At 32.2% G+C, this 17,726-nt stretch overlaps 1 protein-coding gene across 2 annotated transcripts in view; it reads right to left on the bottom strand.

Moving 5' to 3' along the window:
* The window catches only part of LOC130645517 (D-2-hydroxyglutarate dehydrogenase, mitochondrial-like), a 90,154-nt gene that overhangs the window by 1,600 nt on the left and 70,828 nt on the right, over positions 1-17,726 (bottom strand). The window contains exons 1-17 of one of the 2 annotated variants that reach the window (XM_057451528.1): positions 16,952-17,136; positions 14,994-15,140; positions 10,794-10,900; positions 10,149-10,226; positions 9,129-9,169; positions 5,766-5,846; positions 5,583-5,682; positions 5,081-5,174; positions 4,915-4,972; positions 4,538-4,626; positions 3,992-4,085; positions 3,753-3,886; positions 3,338-3,415; positions 2,611-2,682; positions 1,914-2,022; positions 1,399-1,482; positions 1,032-1,159 (exon numbers count right to left, since the gene is read on the bottom strand). In XM_057451528.1, the coding sequence (XP_057307511.1) occupies positions 1,032-1,159; positions 1,399-1,482; positions 1,914-2,022; positions 2,611-2,682; positions 3,338-3,415; positions 3,753-3,886; positions 3,992-4,085; positions 4,538-4,626; positions 4,915-4,972; positions 5,081-5,174; positions 5,583-5,682; positions 5,766-5,846; positions 9,129-9,169; positions 10,149-10,226; positions 10,794-10,900; positions 14,994-15,128 (1,482 nt within the window). In that variant the 5' untranslated portion in view covers positions 15,129-15,140; positions 16,952-17,136. Of the gene's footprint in view, positions 1-1,031; positions 1,160-1,398; positions 1,483-1,913; positions 2,023-2,610; positions 2,683-3,337; positions 3,416-3,752; positions 3,887-3,991; positions 4,086-4,537; positions 4,627-4,914; positions 4,973-5,080; positions 5,175-5,582; positions 5,683-5,765; positions 5,847-9,128; positions 9,170-10,148; positions 10,227-10,793; positions 10,901-14,993; positions 15,143-16,951; positions 17,137-17,726 lie in introns of those variants that run through there. The other variant, XM_057451529.1, reaches the window with a different exon arrangement.

The following is a 17,726-nucleotide window of genomic DNA, read 5'->3' as shown; positions in this document are numbered from 1 at the left end:
TTATTTTGATAAACAAATACGAAAGTGTTTGGTCGATACATACAAAATCAAATGATTTATGTCTCTTTCATAGCAGTCTGGCTCAAAGTGCGTGGAACGTATATAAAATCCTGAATCCTTAGGCAAGGGACCAGTTCTTCTAAAATGTTATGTGACCATCTTTTTCGAAGCTCTTTTTTTTCTGCGCTGGGAATTTTGAAAAAAACTACAACATCGTCAACATTTTATTTTGATTTATTATTACTAATTCTGTTAATGCAGTTGATGGTGGCGCAATTAGGCATGTTTTCAACCATTTGAACTTGAATGTTTAAGTAAATTAACAACTAATACTACTACCACCACCAGCACACTACGCTTTCTGAACTAAAAAACGTCATAATTTCAACTCGACTCCATCCTTTTAAAATTGCAAAGTGGTCAGAATAACGAAGATGGAGAAGAAACAGGTATTTCAATTTTTTTTTGTTATGGCTACTGTTTTTTTAAATAAAAAATTAGAGCTTACTTCCCCTTTGACAAGAACTCAGCATAACACATTTGTTCCAACATGGGGTATCTGCCTTTTTTAAATTCTAAATTTGGTCTATCCATGTATCTATCCAACATGTTTCGTTTAAAAATATCCGTACTGTCTGGTGGTAAACTTAAAATTTTTTCTTCGTTACGACATACCCTGTATCGGTTCTCAGGAATGTTACTATTTGCAAAAACTACAGCTGGAAATGTCTTTCGTAACCATATTTCTGGCATTATAGTAGCTACTGCTTCTTGAACTGGCATTTTGAGATTGATATCTTAGGCAGTTGTCTAGTTGAGCTGCTTGGACGCCTTCCGTAGTTCAAATGGGAGCTATAAATGCACTAGGACATCATTCGCAGGACCCTTATTGATAACAGTTCCTATAGATTTTACTAGTTACGCCACAGGCATGGTTTCTCTATTACAATTAGAAAATCCGACTTCTTCAGCTAATTTTGTCTTTATATTTAAAATATGATAGACAACAACAAAAAAGCGTAGGTTTCTACCTTTGGATCCATCATGTTCTTTAAATTTCTCATTAAAGCAATCGCTTCCGGTTTTCTTGAGTGATGGATAAAATTCCGTTTTTTGAATCCAACACCATGTTCAGCACTGATACTGCCGCCATTTTTTTCTTTGTAACAAAAAAAAAAAAAAACGAAATAATTATCATAAATTAAGGGCATTTTCTTAGGGGATTCTGTCAGAAACTGAAGTCAGTACAAGTCAAAAATCATGGGATGAACTCCCAAATTAGAGAAATCACTATCGGTGAAACACACTTTTTAAAAGTTTTACAAAAATTTAGAAGTCTGTCACCAGGTTAACCAACAGGTTGTAAAGTCTCAGAGTTTCCCATATAATAATTCCTACCTGTGTACTCAAAAATGATTGGCTCAATTGTTGTTAACAATTCTTTATCGTAAGTTGGCGCAACCAGATTCATATGTAAGTTACCTAAACAAGATTTTTCAAAAGTAATAAAATCAGGCGAGTTACAAAAAATCAGGCGAGTTACAAAAAACTAGACGAGTTACAGAAACAGTTGAATTACATGACGACCACACAAATTTAAAATTTAATTTTTCTTCTCTCAGTTTCTGCTTTTAAAATTAAGCTCTTGGCACTTCTTACGGTTTTTTACTAGACACTAACTCTCAAAAGTAGGTTTTTAAAGCAATATAAGCCAATTCCAAAGAACCTCCATGTCGCAGACATCTCTCTATAGCGGCAATTTTTAAGGTCTCATAGTGTCTGCTAGAAGAAGGGGTCGCTATACCATACAGATCATACAGATGGCATTGTTTCTAGTTCAGCTAACTACAAACAACAACTACTGGTGTCTGCTATCAAATTACGATAAAATTCTTCACGCTTAAATTACTCACCATCTCCAAAATGACCGTAACCGACAACGCGATTGACTTGATCGCCAAACTTTTCGCGCATTATATCAACGATGTTGTACATGCTGTGCAGAGGCAGAGATATGTCATACTAAAATCAATAGCTCAAAATAACAAATAGAAATAAACAATATACGTGTGAAACAAGGTAGATCAGTCTGGTAGCCAAAATGGAGGAAAATAAATACTGGCCTCTAAAGGTCTAAATTCGACGTATTTCTGCTGATGTTATTATAATTTTGTCGGAGTTACAAAAAAATTAATGCAAACATTAGCAAGAAAAAAAGAAAATAGTTTTTTAAAAAATATTATCGTCTTTATTTTACCATTTCGCAAATATTATAGAGTTTGACTGTCGCTAAATGAGGAGCACATTACTGACAACCACCACCACCATCACAGAATGGCAGGATAAACGTTGCACAAAATATATACACACCCAGATTAAAAAACAAAAAAAAACACGCTGGTGTGTACTTGTTTGTTGGAACTTTTTTTGGCCGAATTTGTGCAATCCTGGACTACTCTAATCACCGATTTAAGTTACAATCAACAAAAACAAACAGGAGAATCAACCTTAAAAATTCAATTGGTGTCCACAAGGTACTGTGATTTAAAATAGGTACGGGTGTAGTCGTGTGCAGGTTACATTGTATATACACTAAAATTAAAATCATACTTTGAAACAGCCCTCTCCATCACCTAACAGCGCTTCTGCAATGCTTTCCCTGACTTTCCATACTTCGTGTATCTATAATAGAAAACGTTCGTTACTTAAAACCCTTTGCAGAAACAGTTATAACCATTGAGCGCAATAGTTGTTACTGTTCTGCAATATGGTTGAAACTGTACTGCAAAATAGCTGTACTGTTCTGAAAATCAGTTAAACTGTTTCGCAAAATACCTAAAATGTTAGGTGAAGCAGTTGTAACCATACTGAAAAATGGGTATTATTGTTCGACAAAGTACTTACTTTCAGTGAAATAGTTAAAACCGTTCTGCAAAAAAACCATTACTATTCAGAAAAATACTTACAAACGTTAAGTAAAATAGTTGTAACCGTTCTGCAAAATAGCATAATTGTTTGGAAATATATTCGAAATCGATTAACATAGCAAAACACTACAAAATTAAACTAATAAACTACAGATGATTAGAAATATACACCAAAATTTTTATTCTGTTTATACAGTTCTAGTTAGTCACAGGTTGACAAGTTATACAGGATGTTAGATTAAAAGTCACATTCGTCTTTAGTTATTCTGAAACTTTGCTAGTTAGTCGACAGACATTGTTCTAGATGATTTTAGATGGAGTACAATGCTAGTAATTTCTGTGCTTACTGACAGCCATGTGAAACAAAATTACACCTGCCACTTGGGATTAAAATAATAGTGAAATCATACCTTGGACGGTTCTGTAGCAAGCATTCCATCTGTAACAATTTCTTCGCTCATAATCGTTTCAAGAAATGTGGTTAATTTCTATGAATAAAGAACATCTTTTTTCAACGTTTTTCATTACACAGTTCGGATGATTGTCACAAAGGATTTCTTTCTTAATCTAGATTTTCACTGAAGAATGGAATGGATCTAATTGAATCGAAAAAAATTTTTTTTAATAAGATTTCCGTTCTGATCCAAACTGAAAGATGGAATGGTTGCAACTTTTCTTTTGGACAGGGACAGAAAAACACCAAATTAGGTAATAGCCAATCAATTGAAAATATTCTTCTTGTTTCGTTTTATTCTTGCGTTGTGGTAAATGAACTAATTGTGCACGACGCAAAAGTGGCATGCAAACAATAACTAAAGGTCATACATCGGAATCGTGTTCTTCATTGGAGCCTGATGTTTCAACGAGCACATAAAACGGATAATCCATTTTGATGGGATTATTCAACTTCAAGTTGTCTTTCACAGTTTTCATACATTCCGAATCCAAGAACTCAAAAGCTGTGGAAAAATAATTGAAAAACTAAATAAATACCTAGAGACTTTTTTGTGGTCAAAAAGGTTTTCTAATGTCGGCATAACTTTATTAACAATATGACAGCTGACCTGAAAGGACTTCGCCAAGCATTTCTTTGGCTTTCAAATAGGTTTTGTGAACATCGTCAAAGGAGCGAATGCCAAGGAACGCCAAATTCACTGACTACGAACAAAACAATAACAGACAGGTCATATTTGATTAAGATCGCAAAAATTAAAAGTCATGAATTGATACACATGTTTTTTATAAGCATAACGCTTATAAACAATTTAGGCCGAAATAGGAAAAAGTTTCGCAGCCTTGGTGCATACTTTGTTTTTTTTTCTTGTGCTGTGAGTATTTTGATTATACACAGACATTTTTAACCACATATACAATAAGACTATATTGTTTAAACTTTCACTCATTTTTTTAAGTTTAAGCATACGCGAGCATTCTTTGAGCTGATTGTGTTTTTCGCAAAAGCAAATTCAAGCCTGACTTTGAATTTTCACTTGCTTATAAAAACATGCACATAAATTGATTGGTCAGTCAAAGTGAAAATAAATCTAGAAAAACTGGCTAGAAGTTGCTTTTTTGATATTACGTGCAAGCTCAAAAAAAATTTGTCACACCTGAGGTCGATGTGGTGTTGCCAAAGCCACTTTCGTTATTATACCCAGAGTTCCTTCTGATCCAATAAAAAGTTGTTTTAAATCATAACCTGAAAGTCAGTGTAAACAAATTTAAAATATTCAGATTAAACTAAAAATATTTTGAGGAGCATGTCTTTAACGATCTATAACTGCAAAAATGTAAAAAAAAATTCAGGTCAAGCAATAATTTAAAGGTCACTTATTTCAAAGAAGGACACTGAAAAGAGTTGTTGTGCCATCTTTTAAATTTTGATGTTGAGAACACGAGCTTATGTAGTGCAGTATGAGGAGGCGAAATTTAAAATATAAAATTGATTTGTCACAAATTTTAATAAAAAAAATATATAACAGAAAACCTGTATTATCTTTCTTCAATGTCGACAAACAATCCAAAATAGTTCCATCAGCTAGGACCTGGAAACAAAATCCTCATAATTAAATTAAATAGTCAATATCAAGAAATTGATTGTAGGGATTTTTGTCAACAACTTAAATTGGAAAACAAGACATGAAAGTAATTACAGCTTCTACTCCTAACACAGTACCATGTAGTGATCCATATCGGAGGTATCGTAAGCCACCAGCATTTGTCGAAACATTCCCACCAATGTGACAACTAAAATTTTTGCAAGAAAATATCATAAACCATAAATAGAGCAACGGACATGTTGGTGACAACATGTGTGCAACAGTTTCTTAATCTAATCAGTTTTATTTATTTAAAGTTTTTTTCTCGTGTTTTCTCAAAAACAGCCGGTTCCTAAGATGTTTTAAAAGCCACAAAAGTGATAATTTGAGCAATTTTGAGTAATCTCTTCGTATACATGATATATATGCAATGAGACGTTTGTTAACTATTTCAAAAGCAGTGTTTACTGTTGACCATTGCAAAAACAGTCTTCCCTAAAACTAACAATCACATTGTTATTTACCACAAGATTCCAACATTCTATTTTTTTTAAACAATAATAAGTTTGTACCAGGCTAGACCGGCCCAACCCATCTCATACAAACAGTCCCTTACCTCCCTTTTGCCCCAAGATCAAGTGGAACCATCAAATTCTGCTCTGCAAGGTGGTCATCCAAGGCTTCAAGTACCACCCCTGACTGACACACAGTAGTTCCTAGTAGAAAACAAAACTTGTGTGAGACTTTTACGCCATTATCGACAATTACAATTTAAAAAAAAAGATTGTATTGCACAAACCTGCAATTGCATCAACCTGTTCAATTTGCTTCATCAACGACATGGATAAAATAATTTCATCAAAGACAGGAACACTACCTCCTAAATAAAAATATAAGCAAGAAAAATTGAAACAGTAGCATTCTCTAGTACTCTTATCTAAGGCTGGCAATATTTGTAAGTCTGGCACTTTTTATGTCTAAACTCTTAATCAAAAATTTTTCTTATGGAAATTAATCTTCAAATTATGGTCACTTATGTGAAAATCGTATTGAGAAATTTTATTGGAAAAGTTGTCATTGATGGAAAAATTAAAAAAAATTTGTAGGAAATTTAGGTTTTTTATTCTTTTTAAAAAGCGATTTTACACTATTGTATCTCCAACCGATCACTAATTACAAATATGTAAATCTCCACCTTAACAACCTTTACTTCATTTTGAGTAGTAAAATGTACTAACAAGAAGTTACTGTTTTAAAAAATAATTGATGTTGTCATAAACAATTTTGATAAATTTCAGAAGGAATTAATATTTCGAGTCAAAATTAGAAGACTTCAGCAGGGTTTTCATTTTTTTTGTATTATTTTATTTAGAAGATGGGTCTGTGTGGCTACCCTCTTTATGATATTAAATATAATTAAAAAGTCTAAAATCCCAAGGCCAAAATTCATAGTAAGTTTTGCCAAGTGAACTAAAATGATTGCTTGTGGAAATTATTTTTGAAATCTAAACAGGATTGTAAAACCAAATAAAGAAATAATTCTAAAACCTGGCTGACAAAGACAAAGAAATAATAGACATAATAATCAACTAGCTGTTTCCCGTGGAAGAATCCACTGTATTCCATTTAATTTATGTAGCAGATATATGTCCATCAAAAAACAAACAATACAGCAGTGCGCATCTTACATCTGCATTATTATAAAAATGACCAAAAAAATAAAGGTTTTTAACAACTGTAGTATTTATGTGACATTTAAAATCTAAATCTACTAAAATTACTTGCTCTGACCATCTGACAAATGCGAAAATTATTCGGAAAAAAGTTTTTAAAAGCATTTCAACATACATCTCACCCATAAAATTTAAATCACTCAAAACGCCACATATATACAAAAAAGCTGATCAATGTCAAACACAAATCCCTCTCATTGTATATGTTAAAATCAGTTAGTTTATTGCAAACCCTGCCAAAGGTTGACACAAAATGTGAAAAATAAACAATAAATTTTGCCTAAGTTGAAATTTTTATCTAAGGTGTTAAAAAGGGATTTGCAAGGATAAATTATAATGCAATAAAACATTATTTGATATATTGCATACGGTCCTTCCTCACTAAACTTTAGACAAAATGCCAACAAAATAACGGTGTTTAAATCTAAAATTAATGAAGTCCTTTTAGCAACTTGCATGCTGTTTTACCATCAATAAAGTAAACAAAATTTCAAATCTCACATAGTATTCTGTCACAAATTTTCATAATATATATATATAAGTCATAATGAGTCATGTTAAACAACAGCAATCAATCTGTATATAAGTTCATTTTATGTCAATTTTTGCACCAATTTTGCAACACAAAACACAAATTCTAAATAATACTAAAATCTCTTATTTTGGTCCTTCGCATACCGACAGTCTCCCACAAAAGTTTAATCAAAATGTAAAAAATGAGAGGTAACGACAAAATCAAAGTTTGCAAAATTTAACTATTTCAGTACATATATCTACTGCATATGCCCTCTAAAACAATATTTTAATCCAAAATGCCAAAGAAAAACAGTTTGCAACAAAAATCAGTTATTTCGATAATATTGCATACACTCTTTCCTCACAAAAGCTTCACAAACTGTAAAAAAAAGAATAGTTGTAGGGAGTGCTTCTGATTCAACAAAAAAAGTTTTTTTGACATATTGCATCTAGCCCTTACCCATTAAATCTTACACAAAATTTCCAAAACTATATACGATTTAGAACACATCAAATTTAAATCGAGAAGGATCAGTCATTTCGATATATTGCACGGAGTCCTCCCCAGTAAGAATTTATACAAAATATAGAAAAACAAAGCTTGCAAGGTGTAAAATTGAATTCTTCTTCTGTGTATATATATATGGTCCTTCCTCGCAAAATTAACATAAAATGTCAAAAAGGTTCAAATATAACATCTAACACAACAAAAATCAGTTCTATCAGTATATGTCATGCCATTGTCTTCCACCAAATGTTCCCCTTAAAGTTTCACAGACACAGCCTGTAAATTAAAAACAACTAAGATCAGGTTTAAAAAGAAAAAAATAGCTTACAAAGAGTATAAAATTGAAATCAACAAAGTAGCTCTTTTGGTGTATTAAATATAAGCCATACGCACAAAAGTTTACACTAAATGTAAGAAAATGGTTGTGTTTAGTATATAATTCTAAATTAAGAAAAGTCAGTTCTTTTAGCATGCTGATTAAGGTTTTTGCCCACAATTTGAAACAAATTAAATTTACATTTTAAAAATAAGTAATTTCTGAACTTTATTTTCAGAATATTTGGAGGAAAAGAACTTCGCAAACCAAAAAAAACCCAGGAAAATGTTTAAAATTTTCAGGGTTAATAACGTTTGATGTGTTTTGTGGGAATATATATACTGGGAATCTTTAGTTTAAAGCTAGCATTAGCTAGCTACAGCAGCTAATAGCTAGTCACTTAAATATAAACTGGAGACTTAGCTAGGTATAAAGAACATGGCTACATATATATATATATATATATATATATTCCTAGCTAGCTAGCTAGTTGTTGGTGGTGGTTGGCTTTTTATGATGCTAGCTATAAAACATGTCCGGCAACAATAATATAATCAAAACTGAAAATAAAACATGAAAAAACCTTACAGAACCTTGCTATGATTAATTTATAAAACCATGCTCTTCTTTAAATGTTTTTTTAAAGATTTATTTTGAATGAAAGAGTAGAGAATACTCAAAAAGAACAGCCATCTTTTTCGTAAACACAATTTCCGTTTTATGCTAGGAACTTCATTTAACAGTCCGTATGCTTTGTGAATATCTAATACCGTTTCATATGTAGCGATACCTATATATATATGCTAACATAGAGTTTTTTGGCATAAAGGTATATATATTTATATCGTTATTAGCAGCGGGTTATATATTTACAGCTTATGTGCGATTTCTATGAAGTACATCCCTAATCTTTTTAGTTAAATTTTAGCGTACAGCCACGTCATAAGAAAGTGACCCGTGATTTCCGTGTCGTGGACTCACAGTTTTAGTCACGCAAGGGAATTAATATATAAGATTAATTGATATATGTTCAGTTTTTTCCTAAGGTTGAAATTCAGCTTAACATGGTGATATAAATTCTTTCCATACCTACAAGACCAGTATTACCACCTTGTGGACAAATGGCTAACCTAAAAGTATAAAAGCAATCTTGAAAATCTAGCGTGTGTGAAAAGATTGGGTATGCTGTTTTCAGATCTTAACTGCACACATAAGAAACAATATCATTCAAAAATAAATTGACTAAACGTTACACAGCAAGATTATCATTAAAACAGTATAATGGCAAGTGAAGAACAAGAAATTGTTGTAACACCCTCCTTTGTGATGATTATTATAGTGGTGATAAAAATGTGTAATTAAATGGAATACTTTAAGACTATGGCTTTAATTTTTTACTGTATAGAAAAAATAAATAAAAAAAACAAGACAGAATTTACTTTCAGTAACATTGTTCTTTGTTATGAATTAATAATTGTAGAAATAAAAATCAAACACCAGAAACAATTTCAGGTACAACGTGTTGCACGCCTGGCTTTTTTTATTGACGAAACTGAAGAGAGGATTATTTTCTGGTCTTTTAAAAAACAGAAAATAGCAAGACCTTGTTATGTTTTGTAGCACCTAAATAACCAACGTGAAGAAAATGTTTTTTTAGTGGTCGACAAGTTGTGTAGTGAGAAAATGTATATTCCATGTATGATGTGTATATTGCTCTTTATTTATGTAAAAGTTTTGTTTAAATAAAAAACATCACAACATGTTTTACTTAGTTTCAAACGCAACGTGTTAAGTTATAAGGTGTTTACAAACCCTTTCTTCAGCTTCTATGAAAAGTAAGTTGTATGACATTTACTATAGAGTGTAAGTGGTTATGTACAAGATTTGTAAGAAACAAAAATGCTAACTCGTATTCTTCTATTGATTTACTAGTTGCCTAACTAGTATTATTTCAAAGTTTATACACCATCAAACATTGGGCACTGACACATTAATTAATAATTTATTTATTTATTTAAGAAACTGCTGTCTATATCTGCAAAATTTAAAGAAGTCTTTTTAAAAAGAAAAATAGATTTGATTTTATCAAAACAATATCTGAGCACTTACATCTTTTCATTGCAATATTTTACAATCTTTGATACTTCTTCGGTTGTTTTAGGCCTTAACATCACCTTGCTCATGCCTCTAAAAACAAAATAAATTCCATATTTAAATAGTCTTTTTTTAGTGCGTTTAATACCACTCAAATCAAAGATTTTTAAAATTAACAAAAAAAGGTCCAGAAGAATAGGAATGTTAAATTAAATCTAACACATCAGTTGCTGTTTTAGATCTGAAGGAAATTAAAAGATGTGCAATATCTAACCCTATACATAATTGGATGTATATTTAAACATGTTTAATAAAAGATCGTCGACATATCCTCTTTGTCCTAAAATTCAGGTGTGTGAAAGATAAGCAGATACAGAAAAAAGGGTGTAAGAATGTAATAAGAATGGTGTAAGTCTAAACCTATGGCAAGTTAGTCATAAAATAGACAATCATTTGATTTGACTATTTAACCAATATGCCATCATGGGTGCTTGGCAAAAGCAAGCCGTCTGTAAATCTTAGTAAACCACTTGTAAGTCTGTAGAAAATCCAATGGAATCATTAAAAATACATGGCATTTGCTATTTCAACAAAAAATACTCCAAGCATTAACACGAAATCAGCTCATGTCACAAACAAATGATACAATGAAACCACTACCTGACTAAATGCAACCAATCCGTATTGTGAGTTTCAAGTTCATGCGCATCTGTGATGACCCGGCCAGGTAATATAGACTCAAAATAAGATATATCATCTGGGTTCACCTACAATGATACAAAAATTGATATAAGTGACTTACAAAGTAGTAAGAGATGCATAAATAAAACATTAATGCAGCGCCCCATAATCAAATTATTATTATGTCTTAAGACATCCATAGAAACTGGTCCTGCAGTGCTGCAATACTAGCAAACTAATTCTTTTTTATATCTGTTAAGCTTCTCTTTGTGTTTACACTGTAACACTAATTACGATAGTGTTGGATGGGGTTTTAGTTACTGTTTGATTCATTGGTACAGATATTATAACGTTGTGTTGTTGTGGTGTTTAATAGCAGTTGTGTTGAATTCAAAATGGAGTTACAAGGATTATCAGGTTAAACATTTATATCACCCTTTAAAACTGGTAGCAGAGGGTTACTAGCCGGTTAAAGATGGCACACTACAAATCCGCACAGGCACTTAATGATAACACTGATATGTATTATGAGAACAGGCAGAAAAAAGTACAGATATTGCAATTGTTTACTTTGCTGGAAGAAGAAGCAAGCCCCTATTTTTTTTTACTGTCTAACTGACTAGTCAAGCATGAGAAGCATTTTAGAGATGGAACTTGACGTTTTAAGTTTTGCCAATGGTGTAAGGGAACTTGTAAAGAAGTTAGACTTCTTGTATCTTAAGGACTTGCACCATTCAGCTCACAGAGCATATGAAAAGTTCCAAAAATTTTGCAGACATTTATCAATGATAACGAATGATGATATTATTGAATTTGAAGAACTATACAACAAGAATCATATGGAATTATATTATATAGAATTGTATGGAATTACCTGAAGGAGTTTTTTCATTAAAATTTCAATTTTTTTTAAACGTCCTAAACAGTTTATTAGAGCAACTTTGACAGAACCAAGATACAGCAAAGCCAAAGAGCAGCTGAAAAAGATTCTTTAAATTATATGACTGGTCAAGGTAGTGATGATATCAAAATGGAGAAGACTGAAGACATTTACAATGGAGCTACTAACAGAAAAAATATTACTACAAGGCAATTAAGAGATAAAAAAACATAAAAAGAACAAATCCCCGAAGATTTGCAAATGGGAATAGAAAATTGAACCCATTAGATAGAAATGGTAAGCCTAGTAGAAGTTCCATCTGTGGATCTTTTTTCTACACGGCAACGTCATGCTCAGATACACGTCAGGGGCAGGAAAACAAAAACAAGGCAAGCACCATTTGAAGTTCAGGTAACCCTTAATGAAGAATCTTGTTGTTGGAGAAACTCTAAGCATGGTGAGTTTACGAAATTAAAGAGAAACATGGATATTTTATGGTTTTTTATTGTATGATGATAGTACCTTACGAAACTTTAAAATAGTTGTTTACAGATTTTTACGTCTTGTTTTTGAGTTGACGAATAGCCTGTTGATCTTATTTTAATTAGGTCAGCATGGGGAGTTTGAGAAAGCATTTATGAAGCAGTTTCTTAATAATTTGTACGTAGAAAACACTGCTTTATTTTATTCTTGAACTGTTTTGACTCATTTTGCTCACAACTTTTTCTCTCAAATATGTCCTAAAAACTAATTTTAGGATTGCTTGAAGTCCAACGCGAGTCTGTGAGTATAACTCACGCTAGGACTTGCGTACGTCATATTCACCAGAGTCCATTTAGACTTGTGCTAATGCTATTTAGATATTTTCAAGGATATTTTATTGTGCATTAAGCAAAAAAGACCATTTTTTATTTAAAATTAATAACCAAGCATAGATAGTAATGTCCACCTGCCATTTTTCACAGTATGCCAACATCGCTAGGTTACCAAGTTAAATCCTGCGATGAAATCAGCTGATTACCCCAAGATTGTGTGATTACGAGGATAGTGTTTTTAATGGTCAAATTGTCAGAAAAGAAATGAAAAGACCAAATAACAAATTTTAAATGCAAAGAAAATATATTTTTTGTGTTTAAAAAAGCATTATTAAAACGTTTTTCTTTTTGATATTAATCACCTGTATGTTACCAGCCAAGCACATGGCCATTCGTGTTAAAAATCTTTTGTCAATAGTGGGTAAAAGTAACATCTTTTAATACAATAAGAATAATAAAATATAAAAATGGTACATCAGTTTGGTGGCAAAATATTCTTCAAGCAACAACTTTAAAAAAAAGGATATATATATATATTAAAAGCTGCATTTTTTAAATGGCATATAGAAAGATTAAAAAATCTGGAACAAACTTATAATTAAGATAACACACTTGTGATTCATGCAAAGGGTAAAAATTGTAAAAAAATGTGGACAAAGTGAAGCATTAATACAAAAAAAATATTTGTGACAATGTAATTAAATATCCTGGATGAAGAACTGTTGCGTTTTGAGTTGTCAGAGAGTGAGCGGTTTTCGAGTAAGAACAAAATTATTTCTTTCTCCAAAAGATCTTTCTTTCAGCGTTGCTGATAATGATGCTTTTCATAAAGAAAGGAAAGTTTTATTTATGACACGACGATGCAAGGGTATAACAAATATAAATTGTGCAATCAAAAATGATTTGTACCCTATCTCTTTCTGCATTTATAATTTTTAAGAAGGATCCATCACCATTTTAATTACCAACTTTAAGAATACATTGTATGACGAAGATAGTTTTAAACTGCGGGCATTGGTAAAGAGAGAAAATGCAACCATCGATAAAGAAGCCAAGACAATGCAAACTAATGGATGGCTAGAATGAGATCCTCACAAAAATTCTAGCACTTACAAGAAAGAAACAGCGTTGCAAGTCAAAAAAAATTTTATTTCAAATATACATTGTTATTTTTTGTCTTTCAGTTCTATCTCTATACATCCCACCCCTCACCCCCCCCAATCAATATTATTGGATTCTTGAGGCACTGATAAGCAAGGCTGTACTGATGCACAGTTTGCAGCAGCTATCACAGCGATAGTGGCTAAAATTTGGCTGATCACATGTCAAAATCTAGGGATCGTTGATCAGTGATCGCCCATAATTTTAAACGCTATTAGTACACAAACTATAACTTAGTGATGTATTTCTTCTATACATTGAAACACCTATTGCCTCCTTAAAAGTGACATATGGGCAAAGTTGACAAATTAAATGGAAACGACAGAGCAATTTTAAAAGTTTAACAATGAAAAGCGGCGATAGAAATGCTCTTTTAGATCTCGTTTTAAAAATTTAAGAACGAAAGGCTGCGATGGAAATTCTTTTTTAGATCGTGTTTTAAAAATTTAAGAACAATGCGTGTTACATGTGACAACAAAAGGATTCATCAAATCTTATTGTTATGACTCCACACGACAATAACAATAGAAAGCAATTAAGTTAAAAAAAATATGTAAAGGTTCTTTATGTAGACAAAAGATGGTTACACAAGGTCGTAAAACTCGCGTACATGTAAAGTTACATTCAAGCAGTACTGTATGCCTGACCGAAAGTTTCCTGCGCAATGACAGCAGAAAGACTAAACTGGAGTGAAGGAGAGATAACAGGGCGCTTGGAAGAAAAATATTATTGATCTAGGTTGTCAACTAAGAAGGATGTAAACATTGAAAACAGGTATATATTTGTGACAATTTTAGTGCCCATATCTCCTTTGTTTTGTATGTGCATATTGTGTCCGTGTGGATAAAATGTTAATGAGACACCACACGTTTCATTTGTTCTTTTCGTGTTTTAAGAATAGAGATTTACATGTGCTAAAGGGTCAGTTCTTTTGATATGATTGATTTGTTTTCACCCTTAGCCTTTTTTTTACAAAATGCATCACCTTATTTAGAGCTATTTTTGATGTTAGTTGAACTCTAAAATTCTAACTCTAAAATTGTAAAAATCAGGATTCTTTTAATATATACAAATTTTCCAGGCAACTTTCCAAGCTCTTTAATTTAAAGTTAACTTTTCTTCCCATGGCAAACACAACATCCATTTTATTTTAATATTGGGATTTTCTGGATGTTATAAACCCAGAGCTAAACTATTTTTGATTGCTGGTTTTTGCAAGTATCAGCTAAATTTGCAAAAAAACAAATCCCAAAATTTCTGTTCCTAAAGTATTTTACGCAAAAGTTCTAAAACATAAGTAACATTGTACTGCATAATATTTACCTCAGAAAATCTGTCATCCCTCACAACATCATAATTTTTGTATGTGTAGTCAATAGTACTATATCGACGCAAAATAGAAAACCGGTTGACAGTCTTCTTTGCTGCAATCCTCAATCGGTTTATGACAGATATCATGTTCAGTCAGTTCTATAAAAGTGAATATAACCACTGCAACATCTTTATTTATGGATATTTCATCAAACTTCTCTGGACATTTTTATCATTGAAAATGTCCACAGAGGTTGTAAATAAAAACGGCAATCCAACTTTTCGTTATAATTTATTGCATCAAGTTTTATGCCCACACACAAACATATGTATATATGATAATAATAATATAACTATATATATACTTCAGATCTATTTTTAATAACAGAAGAGTGAAATAAGTGCAAATTTGAGTGCAAATAACTAAAATAAGGGAAAACTACTACAAACCAAAGAACATTAATGGGATACTAATTATTACAATTTGTGCTCAAAGTGTCACCCTACTTTTCACTTCGGCAATAACAATTTGGGGAACTGTTCTGCCCAGATTAGGCAGGCTGTGATTGGCATTTTCTTCCAACTTTTGTGAATGAAATATTGACTAGGCATGGCGAAAGAAAGAAGTAGAGAAAAAAAGAAGAAAAGAAAAAAGTCTCGACATAATTTTTCTCTGCAGGATAAAACAACATTGAAAACATAACCAAAAAGTCTCTACATAATTCTTTAGTATAAACTCTGAGTACATTTCAAATATACTTTGAACTAACTAAATTTCACGAACTAGATTTTGAGAATGGGTGGGCTCATTTTTATTTTTCGCGAGTATTGAATTCTGGGGATGAGCTAAATTATTTGTTTGCGGGAATTAAGTTTGGCGATAAGTTATTAAACTTGCAAATCCCGAAATTTGGTTTCCACTAAATTTCGTTTTATTTGAGAACAATAAAAACTTTGCCACCAGGGCTATTTGATGACAACGACGAATGATATAAAAACTGGCCTGCCCTGATGATTATGTTTCTTTTATAAGTGCCAAATTATATTTTTTAACTGTCTTACATATAAGTCGACCTGTTTTGCCCTGTTTTTAACCGGGGCAAGCTGCCATACATAATCAGGACAGCGTTTATTATCCGGGCAGAACAGAACTAGTGTGTTTGTTTGTATGTGGAAAGTCTTGGGGTAAGTGGTAACATGCATTGTCATATAAAACAAAGAGTAAGAAAATATCACTGACCCAGTAAATCAAAAAGATCACATTAACAAAGAATTACTGAGGAAGGAAGAATATTAGAAAGTCTTATAGAAGCGAAAGGTTAATGGTTTCACTAATACACCTTTACTATAATTCAGGAAAACTAACACTCCATCGCAGCTTATTTTGCGATCAGAGGAGGTAAACATCACACTTTTATAAGAGTTTATTAAGGAGGAAACACGTTTTTTTCGTGATAACTTTTCTTGCCGCCTTTTGTTTTTAATGAAAAGTACACATAAGTTGTATCTTATTATTATTAAAGTTTTCTGAAAATTTAAAAGAAATTGATACGATGGAAGTTAAAAAACTGGAGAAAACATGCTTTCGTCTCTAACAAACTCTCATAAAAACACGATTTTTACCTCCTTTTTTCCGATATTGTAAAACGATGGAGAGCCGTAGGAACACATGTACAATTGAATTATAGTAAAGGTGTATTATCAGTAACGTATTTGATATTTATACCACATAATTAGGCAAAAATTAAGAGTGGCCAAACAGCTACACCTAGTATATACTTAGTCCTTTTCCCAATATTGATCACTGAGCACCCTAATGCTACCTTTTTGGCGGTTTGCAAACTACTTCACCACAAGCAACCATGTAAATAGTATATATGGTTTTGACTGCTGGTTTGCAATTTTCACTGCTTTCTGCTGATTACTTGTTAGGATGGAAGGTTGCTGATAAATCTATGAAAATTACTTACCACCCTGGTTCAAGAGTGTTATGGGCATATTGAAGATATAATTATATTTTTATATATTTTACAGATATTAGATTAAATCCTGATTAGAAAACTGTCATTGTAGTCCCTTTGAAAGTATAAGTGATAGCAAATTTTTCCATTTTCTGTTATCAGTAATTTTAGACCTGTTGGAGGGACGTGCAAACTTCATCAATGCATAGATATTCTAAAGGTCAATTGTATAACAAAAATATGTGAGCGATGTTGCTGGGTAAAAATTTTTCACTCTACTACACTTTTCGCTCTATCTTGCAGCCCCTGCGCCATTTTTATTAGCCCACGCGAACCGCCCTATTTGCCGCCCAATCGCAACACTGCTACCTGGACTACTTTTTTTAGCGTTGGAGGTCAACCTTGCTTGAATTCCGCTTGATTTAAATCTTTTGAATGCAAGAGCACTGTCCCCTTCTACCTTTCTGACATAATATTACCGAAAATGCACGCATTCATGCATCATGCGCTTAATTGCAGTTCCGAAAAAAAACTTCAACCAAATGCCTTCTTTCATTACACGTGGCGAAATATAGCCAATGTTTATGCCGAGGGAGTAATGCAAACAGAGTTAATTCTTGCGGCACCACAGCTTGAGCAATGCAAAATATTTCGCTCTCATGCGACGGAGCGTGCAATCATGCGTAAACACTTCCACATGTTTACATTTAAGAATCTTAAAGATTCTATTTACCTGTTTGAATTTGTTTATGGGTTTTCCCAGCAAACAAATTATCGAATAACA

Source organism: Hydractinia symbiolongicarpus, chromosome 5, assembly GCF_029227915.1.
Source record: "Hydractinia symbiolongicarpus strain clone_291-10 chromosome 5, HSymV2.1, whole genome shotgun sequence".
Lineage (NCBI taxonomy): Eukaryota > Metazoa > Cnidaria > Hydrozoa > Anthoathecata > Hydractiniidae > Hydractinia > Hydractinia symbiolongicarpus.
Note: the sequence above shows the minus strand (reverse complement) of the source record. Positions and strands in the feature narration are given on the sequence as shown.